Source organism: Sinocyclocheilus anshuiensis, unplaced genomic scaffold, assembly GCF_001515605.1.
Source record: "Sinocyclocheilus anshuiensis isolate Anshui unplaced genomic scaffold, SAMN03320099.WGS_v1.1 scaffold1506, whole genome shotgun sequence".
In the NCBI taxonomy this organism is placed as follows: Eukaryota; Metazoa; Chordata; class Actinopteri; order Cypriniformes; family Cyprinidae; genus Sinocyclocheilus; species Sinocyclocheilus anshuiensis.
In genome coordinates this window covers 83,236-93,357 of record NW_015548265.1, presented here as the reverse complement: position 1 = coordinate 93,357, position 10,122 = coordinate 83,236, and the positions used below count along the sequence as shown (strand labels likewise).

The 10,122-nt window shown below is 38.0% G+C and overlaps 1 protein-coding gene across 1 annotated transcript in view; it reads right to left on the bottom strand.

The window, feature by feature from the left end:
- LOC107655626 (uncharacterized) overlaps nt 1–10,122 on the bottom strand; it is a 35,721-nt gene that overhangs the window by 6,502 nt on the left and 19,097 nt on the right. The window contains exons 8-16 of the mRNA XM_016443192.1: nt 8,764–8,901; nt 8,527–8,664; nt 8,278–8,400; nt 6,339–6,566; nt 3,842–3,979; nt 3,530–3,634; nt 2,916–3,010; nt 1,212–1,746; nt 699–1,127 (exon numbers count right to left, since the gene is read on the bottom strand). Of these exons, the coding sequence (XP_016298678.1) occupies nt 699–1,127; nt 1,212–1,746; nt 2,916–3,010; nt 3,530–3,634; nt 3,842–3,979; nt 6,339–6,566; nt 8,278–8,400; nt 8,527–8,664; nt 8,764–8,901 (1,929 nt within the window). The remainder of the gene's footprint in view (nt 1–698; nt 1,128–1,211; nt 1,747–2,915; nt 3,011–3,529; nt 3,635–3,841; nt 3,980–6,338; nt 6,567–8,277; nt 8,401–8,526; nt 8,665–8,763; nt 8,902–10,122) is intronic.

The window sequence follows — 10,122 nt, the reverse complement described above, 5'->3', positions numbered from 1 at the left end:
CAGAACATTCTGTTTTTGCTTCAAATTGGGTTATTATTAAATCAAATTATGTATATGAAATTATATAACAATGATATGAAATTATATAAATGATATGTATATGAATTATAGAACTAAAATGAAATAACTGTAATTACAGATTTAGGTTAAATAAAGATGTCAGTATTTTTCTTCTTTTTAGGAAACAAATCAAAGAAAAAATAAACAAATACTACTGTTCCTAATATTCTGTGTTGCTCAAAATCAAAATATATTGTGTTCAGCGGAAAAAAGTTTTTTTTTTTTTTTTACCCAGTCATTTCAAAATAAAACATTTTAGAGCTGTAACGACAATACCGTGATACCGTGAAACTGTGATATTTTTGCTTAAGGTTATCATACCATCAAAATATCATACCGGCCCATGCCTAACTGGGACATCCAGCTAAAACTAGCTTCAGGTGGTAGCTGGTTCGATACGTTTTCTAGATGGTCCAAACTAGCCATTTTATGATCAATCCGATGGACTGTAGGTGGATGGGTCAACCTTGGTCAAAATCAGACCTAGAAGACCACCATAGCTGGTGGGGTTCAGAATCTAGCCAACTACCAGCAACTACTCAGCTAACATGTTTAAAAAAAAAACTGTTTTACCACCTTAAGCTGTTTTTTCCACCAAGGAGAGCTAATCCATACAATACCTTTTACAATGAACAAACCTGAGACAGAATCCCTGAGCGTTTCTTCAAAATTGACTTTTTCAGTTGAATAGCAGGTTTTATTTCGCAGCTCCATAAGTTCCCTTTAGACATTACAAATTGGTTCTCTGTGTGAGAGTCAAACTCGTATTCCGCTTCCATTTCAGGCATTTCCCGAACAACTTTGACCTTCTGTTCAATGGCAGTTATCGTTCTTTTGCGTGCTATGGACTCACTGAGATCTTCTAATTGCTTCTTTTTTCTCACAAATTCTGGATCCTGAATCTGAGTTAAAGATGCAGTGGTCAAAGTCCTCTCAGCAGTACTTTCAAACGTTGAGTAGCCAGGTGTATTTGAGCCAAAAGCACAAGTCTGTTGGGGGTATCCTATTTGCATCTTTTGACTCGGACTCTTTACAAAAAAAGCAGCAGTTTCCTTGCTTGTAGATGCCTTAGAGAAGATAAAAGAGACCGTGAGATATGCAGAAGGAAATAAAATATAAATCAAAACCTAGGAGTCCAAGTAGAAACAAACCTGAGATTGAGAATCAGTGTGAGGTTCAGACTGTTTCTTCAAGATGGACTTCACTGGTTTTAAGTCATGCATCCAAATGTTCTCATGATGCACATGCTGATAATCAAATGTTGTAACTCCACTTTTTCCATCCTCAGGTTCATTTTTTTTTGCATTTTGCTCCATAGCGACAATAGCTTTCTTACGTGCAATCAACTCATTGAGTTCCATTAGCTCTCTCCTTTTTCTCAATAGTTCTTCTACATTGTCAGGGCTTTTAACTCTCTTTGTGTCGGCAGGGCTGCAGCTTCTCTTCCTGGCACTTTGGCTGCTCCTTTCTCTGCTTCTGCTGCGACTCCGGCGGTATCTCTCTCCACGCTCTTTGCTCCGACTGCGGCTGCGTTTGTATCTGTATTGGCCGTCCCTCCTCTCAGGACTGGAACTTCTGTAGTAACTCATGCTTCTGTCTTGGCTCCGGCTTCTGCTTCGACTATACCTACGTTGACTATTTTCCCTGCTTATGCTCTGTACTCTGTCTTTTCCCTTGTTTGGCTTGCTAAAGATCAAGAAATTGTACATGTAAGGAAAACATAATACTTCATTAAAAAAAAAAAATCTATACTGAAAGAAAACAAATATACATTGTTTATGGATAATTAGTACAATAAATTTTAATTACAACATAAAAACAACTATTCATATCAAGTGTGACAAGCCTTTTAATCGAATGTTTGTACTCAACATTCTTCATGGTGAAGATTCAATAAGATGTATTATTGAAGTAACACTATATTATATATGTATTACATTATAACTATGATCATTATATATTGATATTTACATGATGTTTCTATATTATCACATTGCAGAAGCTTGACAAAATCAGATATATTTTAGAAATGCTTTTTAAACTAATAACTTAACTATTCTTTTATGTCAGCCATACTATATTTTGTATTTGCGAAACTAAATTACGATAATAAGATGCTGTATGCAATTATTTGACTGTGCTAAAGCATAAAAATACCATAATTTGTTTGCAGATATTTAGGAAACATGCTAAGTTCACATACTTGTTTATCTGAAAAACAACACAACAGCCAATTATTCTACTTAGAACTGTGGTTCCGTGTCAGAATGTCTGTTTTTGTTTTGATCCGTGTGATTCCGCCCACTGCCAATTTACCCAGTTGTATTGACACCCTGGGTTGCCATTTGGCAGAAAACACAGCCTAAGCTAGCCATGGAAGCTAGCAAATGAACTAGGTGAGAGATTGCAGATTCTACCTGACCTAAAAAGCCTCAGAATCCAACTAAAAAGCTCTATGACCAGAGGAATATTAAAACGCAAATAAATCAACCCATTATCTTTCAGTGTAAGGCTTGTTCCTTGTTGCACCTGGCAACCCACGTGAGCATTGAGTTTTGAATTTAGACTGCAATACCCATTTCAACCGCTAACTATCAATATTACATACCGCACCTTTAAGTTTTACTTCCATTTTTCACTTTTGCTTCAAGTACTCTCAAAGGCAGATAAAAATAACTGCTGTACAGTTTTAAAGCATATTTTTGCATTGTGACAAAACATCTCACTTCTACCTATGACAAAAACTGTGTTTTACTCTCAGACTTACTGTCAATGTAATGATGCTCCAATTAAGTTTTGAAGAACATCTGCACATTTAACTAATGGACTGACCTACTTACTCATGATTTACTTACTCTACATCCATTGATTCACTGCCTTTGTCCTCTGTTTTGACCTCCTCCTTGAATTGGTCTTTCGGATGCTTCAGCAATTTGATAGTCATTTTCTTCTGCAGGCAGCCAAGCAAATATGGCAGAATCCACATTTAGGGATCAACCAACCCATGGAAAATGACTAATTTGATAATTTATTATATAAACTAGGGGTTGCACTGACTTGTTGATTAGTTCTAGGTATTACTAGTCATTATTCAGCCATGCAGGCATTGGATCTTAGCCAACTAGTAGTGGATCTCATGATTTCAATTAGACTTAATCCATACAAAGAATAAGCCCAACTGTGTCCCAGTGTTGTTGCATTTCACTCATTACCTTCCTCATAGCAAAGGTTAAAAAAAAATAATCCTAAGTGTTAATAAAATCACTTTACAGACAACCCTAAAGAAACTAAGCAAGTGGCACATGTTTGACCACTGATTCTGCAGTGTGTTGTGATTCAATAGGTCACTATTCAAGACGCCATCCTGACGTCTACCCACCGACTAATTTTTGGACAACTAGTAAAAACAAGTATCTGTGCAAGCCCTAGTATATAAATCTTACAACAAAATAAAAGTAATGTACTGCACCTTCTCTTTTACTCCAAAGGCCTCTAATTTTGGTGCAGATGTGAAGACGCTTTCATTCAGCCTTCTTATTCTAACAGCTTGTTTTCCCCCTTCAGCTGCTTGACTCTTCAAATAGTATAAGAATTACATCAACAAAGAGCTGGATTGACATACCAGCAACCAAAATGTATCCTCTACTTTTCCAGCAAAAGCCAGAAACTACAATAGCAAAATACAGGGTAGGAGAAATCTAGCAGTTACAAAATGTTCATGGACAAAATTTGTTACAGTAGTAACACTGAAACGATGATGTTTCAGCGGCTGAAAACTTACCAGTACTAAGGTAAATTCAACCTTCTCAGACAACGTGAGTTTGGTGTCCTCCATAACCTCACTTATGTCAAAAAATAGCTGCGGGTCCTGTTGTGTCTTGATGAACCCAAAATTATCATCCAGCTTGACAACAAGCCCCTAATAGACGGAAGCACGTCATGAGCAAACATAAAATTGTGTTTGAAGTTATTAATTACCTTAAAGAACATATTTCTGCCAAATCTTGTTCCTGGGGATCTACCTCTCTGCAAAGCTCTGCTCCAAACCTTATCAAACTGAACCAACTAATTAAGATCTTCAGGAGAACTTGATAATTACAGACAGGTGTGTTTGATCAGGGTTGGATCTGAACTCTGCAGGCAGGCAGATCTCCAGGAACAGGATTGGGCATCTGTCTTAAAGATTAGCTGTGGCAAAACACAGCACCTCACTGGGTTCTGATTCTTCTACAAATGCTAAAATGCAAGGATGCACCAAAACTTCGACCACAGAAAATGCAATTAACCTGTCATTTTTGGAAAAAGAGAACAGGCCAAAATCTTTGCCAAAAAATATGAAAAATGATGAAAATCTATTATCAGAAACTCTGGAGAAAAATACACAAGAAATGTTACTTTGGACATAGTATAAATGGTGGCTGATGATGGCATATTAAGACATCCTGACGTCTACCCGCTCTGATGTGTGAAATTTAAAATGGACAACAAGTGTGCTTCAATCACACTGAAGTCTATGGGAAAAATCAATCAAACATGACTGTAAATTCAGCTGATATTTCCAAGTTCCTGGCCCACAGAATAGTATGAAGGGATACACTTGATGTCCTTCACAGAGTATACACAAACATGTGCATACTCTGCACTGGTGCATTTCAAATCAACACCTTTCAGTGTGTATCAAATGACTCAGAACTACTAGTACTGTAGAAAGCTGGTATTGTTCAATTTTTAAAGGTTCAGTACTAACTTGGTACCAAAGTACCGGACATTTTAACCACACTAGTATCATGCATGAGATGTTAAAGCAAGCACAGATCACTCTGTGATCATTAAAATCCCTGGGTGTTTCTTGAAGTGGATAGGGGTGTAACCCTGGCCAAATCTGCATGGACCTCCATCATCAAAGACGTCCTAATCGTCCTCATTAGCTACACACTCTATGGGGCTGTTTACACCTGGTCACTTCATGCATTTTGTCTGATCGTTGTCACACTTCGATTAACAAAGATTGTTGTTAATTTTTCCTCACCGTCACAACCCTAACACAAAATTATGTCAAAATGTCCGTCTTGGTGAGTATCCAGTTAAACGCAGTCAGTTTTGGAACGTTAAGTAGTTGAGAAAGAGAACGCATGTTGTGTAACATGGGCCTGTTTACACCTGGTCACTAGCTATCCGATCGTGAAAAGACCAGGTGTAAATGCCCTCCGAAACGCACTCGAGACGGATATAAACCCAATCGCTCAAACCACTTCAGGAGGTGGTCTGGGCCGCATTCCAGACTAAACTGGACATGTGTAAATGCATCTGGTTGTTGAAACCACATATGTAAATTTTGCTCCTCCCAAAATGTTAAAATACTAAACGTGTGAGAGCGTGTTATAGGCTATATGACATTGTAGTTACTTAATTGCCGCGGACGAGTAGCTTGAGCATCTCTTCGGCAAATCGACGCGCAAACTGCCGCGAATGAAACTGAAAGTAAGACGCAGACGGTCAACACACAATCATCTTCATTAAAAGTAGTAAGACAAACTTATCTTTCCAGTGCTGATGCCGCACGCTCTCCTATTGCAGTCTTTGATTTTGAAATGAGCTGATAATTAATAAAATGCAGCTCTTATCTTTTGATTTCATTGACGTGAACTCCATTAAATTATATATAATTAATAAATATAGTGTCGGCAAAATTTTCTTATCGGGCCGATACCGATAACAGAAATAATGAGCATTTATCGGCCGATACCGATATGGTGGCCGATATATCGTTCATCCCTAGTTTTAACAAATCAGATGGATATCCGATCAGTGAAAACGCATGAAATGACCAGGTGTAAACAGGCCCTAAGTGTTCTAGCACACTATGGCTGCCATCGTATCATCCAGGTGGATGCAGTGCAATCAGTCATATTATCATGATCTTCATTTCAGTGCATCCCCTACAATCATGTTTATTTGATATCAATTAATGCCACTTCTCTCCATATAACTAATGCCCTATTATGCAATCTACTTGAGGAAGAACATCAATGCTGAAGAGCTACTGCACAATGGTCTGTGAGGTCATGGCATGCATTTCATACGGAACCACACTGACCAACGGTGCAACTATGCAAACCTTGGGCTATTTTCACCTTTGTAAGCTGTATCATGCCAATTTAAGATATGGTGCAGCTGTTAATCAACTACTACTTCAAAACAACTACCTAAATGCACACTTAACATCCTGTATGAAGTCGCCAAATCACCATGGATGGTCACAACTGCAAAACACTTACTATCTTACGTTGCTCTTCAGAGTCTGTCTGGAAAGTTTCTGGCAGGATCTCTACGTTGACGGCACACTCCTCCTTGGTCACACTGTTGGTGAAAATGTTGAACTGGACCTTGTCACCAACCATCATGGTGGCTTTCGTGATCACATTACCTGACCTAAAAGACAACTGCTTCTCTGTGCCCTCTGCTGTGGTGACCAGAAGACCGAACGTGGGCTCTTGATTGTCCATCTGCTCAAAAGGAAAAAATAAATAAATAACCGAAACATGACCACTTTGAAAAATAGTGCTCTGATCAAAGAAGGAAATTACATTAAAACCTTCCACTTTGGTTTTATAAATAATTACGAAACCATCCATGCACCCTTTCAATGCAACAAGCTGAGCTCAAGGGGACTTTCCAAAAAACCCTCAAAACTAATAGATGCATTTCTGGAAGCCAACAGTTCCAGCACTTCAGAAGTCAAAAACTCTACAGATGTGTAGACGTAGAGCAGAAGTTCTCATCTCCAATCAGATGTTCTCAAACAACAGAGGTAGATAAGATCCATAAGTGAATGTGGGGCTACATTTAGTCTACCTCACACGTCACAAATGTGAAACGATCACCTATTAAAGGTATAGTTTACCCAAAAATAAGAAAATTACCACGATTTACACACCCTCAAGACATCCTAGATATATATGACTTTCTTCTTTCTGACGAACACAATTGGAGTTATATTAAAAAAATGTCCTGGCTTTTCCAAGCTTTATAATGGCAGTGAATGGGGGAATATTTAAATATATATTAGTGGTTCAACGGATCATATTGTGGTTTTTGAGTCACAGATCAGATGATTTCTCACATAAGCAAGAAAAAAATATTTAAAGCACAAAGAATGAGAACGCTGAGAAGGGTTTTTTGACAATTTTATGTATGCATCTCAAACGCAAAGAGACGTGAAAAAGGAATCAAATATTCTCGCACTGTCTGAAACACTTTTCGGATGTGTGCTGTGAACACCGAAAACAGCACGTAATGAATCGAGTTCTCTTAACGAATCGAAATCTCGCTTCTTCTTCTTGTGGTTTAAAATCACTTGAACTTGTAAATTGGCAAAATTAATCTGCGAATCACATGTGTGCCAAACTGTGGGGCCTGGTCCGTACGTATCACAGATCAACTGCACTCCGTTTAACCCCTAATATATGACAGATCAGAACAATCATTCATTTACTAATTGAACATTTAATTTACATGAAATTGTCAAATTGCTACTCCATAGAAATTGCATGCAACAAACGGAAATACAGAATAATTAGAATAATCAACAAAACGCAATATATAACAGAGTGCCATAGGCTACACATTTTTCCCAGAACGTTCTTGCAACCCGGTAGTTTCACTTTCACTTTCACAGCCCGGTACTGGGTTGCAACCTGGTGGTTGGGGACCTCTGACGTAGGACGTAGGTGTAGCGTAAGCTCTGGTGAGAATATGCTAGTCTCGCGAGAACCAACCAACAGTTAGTCGAAGCTAGAGATTGCGTTTATAAAGTTTTAAATAAGGATATTTTTCTTATTAAAAAAACGCATCGATTCACTTCAGAAGGCCTTTATTCGGAGCCGTGTGAATTACTTTTTTATGATGGATGGACGCACTTTATTTTGCTTCAAAATCTCAACCACTACCCACTGCCATTATAAAGCTTGGAAGAGCAAGGACTTTTTTTAATAACTCCAATTTGGTTCGTCTGAAAGAAGAAAGAGGGTGAGTAAATAATGGGGTAATTTTCATAAATTTCATAATTTTCAAAGTGTCATAAAACAACATTACAGTCTTACATTACTCTATATAAGATTCAAATGTTATAAATGCACTGTAATCGTTTATCAAGATTTTTTTCAGGTTTTAATGAGATGCTGTTTGTGTTCAGGTTGCAGGAGGGTGAAAGCCTACCACTTTTTCCTGGCTTGGGCTTTTCTTTGGGGCGATTTTGGTAATCGTCCCCTCGTATTTCTCACTGCTTACGTCTAAGGAGACTGAATCTTGAGAACCAGCCTCCATGGTCACGGGCTTCCACTGCAGATAAAGATGTAAATGCACTTTTAGAAGAAAGTGAAAATTTCCACGAGCGCAACAATTTCCTAAAGTTATCTCCAACAGGACAGCTGAGAATAAACAATGCCTTTTAATAGCCTAAAGTACCTTGTCTTTGCCAGGGGTAGTGCCAGATGTACTGTCCTTTGCGTCTGAAATATTTTCATTGCCTTTTGCTTTTTGATTAAAGGTCACGGAGCCCTCGGGCAGCTTTTTGAGTCTGACGGCCTTCTTTGTGTCGTTCACCTTCAATACACAGCATTTGTATATTAGGATGCTTTGAATACAATCAAAAGTTTGAATACAAAGAAAGATACAATGTGTTGTACTAATAATTTTACTCACAGTCAAAATAGTGAGCTCCACTTCATCCATGACATTCAGCTCATCATCTGATAAATTGTCAGTAGCAGAGGCCGTGAGGTTATCATGTTTCTCTGTCATGATGGTCAGGGTTCCATCGCTCTTGTTCATAACCACACCCTGCCAACAAAATAATGATAAACGCATTTTTATGTTTTTGGAAGAAAATACGAATAGTGTTTGTCTGTGTAAAAACCAGAGCTTGAGTGTTCTGGGTGGCAACCAGAGTCTCTTTAATACTAACAACTTAAAAAAGTAATCTCACACCTCTCCTCCACATGCCTCATGATTTGAGGGTCATTCATGTCTAGCACAAAGGTGCAATTAAACTCATGTGCACAATGATATACACAGTCATTTCAAAAACAGAATCCTGTCACTTGTTGCAAATCGGCTGGTTAGGACAAAAACTCAGATTAACATAAAAGACACCTTTTATCGCCTGTGTGTCACGTCATGTCTGGTTAGGACAGCGATAGGGAAACAAAAATAAAGCAGAAAATATCCACTTTATTTTTAATATAAGAGTGGATGCTGCCATTTGTAACATGAATGTGCGAGGCTTCTGGCAAACTGGTATTTATTATCATATAATTTTGATATTTTATCTTAAACACCGTTTTGTAGCGTAAACAGTTTTGGCATTAACTGCATTATTTTTCTAGTTATTTACCTATAGCAGCTATAGCAGTCACACAGAAAATACACTTCTGCATTGCAAAATAAGATGGATAAAGCAACAACAAAAGCAAAAAACAAAACAAAAAAAAGGCAAACAAATATAAACACATAGAAAAAAGGAGTTATGAATTGTGAAACATGTTTCTATCTTATAAGCCTTAAAGGTTTAGTTCACCCAAAAATGAAAATTAGCCCATAAATTACTCACCCTCAAGTCATCCTAGGTGTATATGACTTTCTTCTTTCAGACGAATCCAGTCGGAGTTATATTAAAAATGGTCTTTGATCTTTCAAGCTGTTTAATGGCACTCAGCGGGTGTTGCATGCATCAGTCCAAAATAAGTGAAATAAAAAGCGCCCATCCATTAAAAAAAGTGTCTCACACGGCTCCGGGGGGTGAACAAAGGCCTCCTGTAGCGAATCGATGTGTTTTTGTAAGAAAAATATCCATATTCAAAACGTAATAATCACTTTAATGTAGCTTGCGCCAACAGTTGTACACGGAAGCAGTTCCAGGCGGATGACGTAGGACGTCGGCTTTGTGCATGCGCCGCTCAGAAGTGACAAACGCGGAAGCGCAGGGGAGAGATCAAAACAAAACAACAGTCAAGAATTAGAAGTACAAAACGAGGATTTGTAAAGAAGAATGTCGGAGGATTT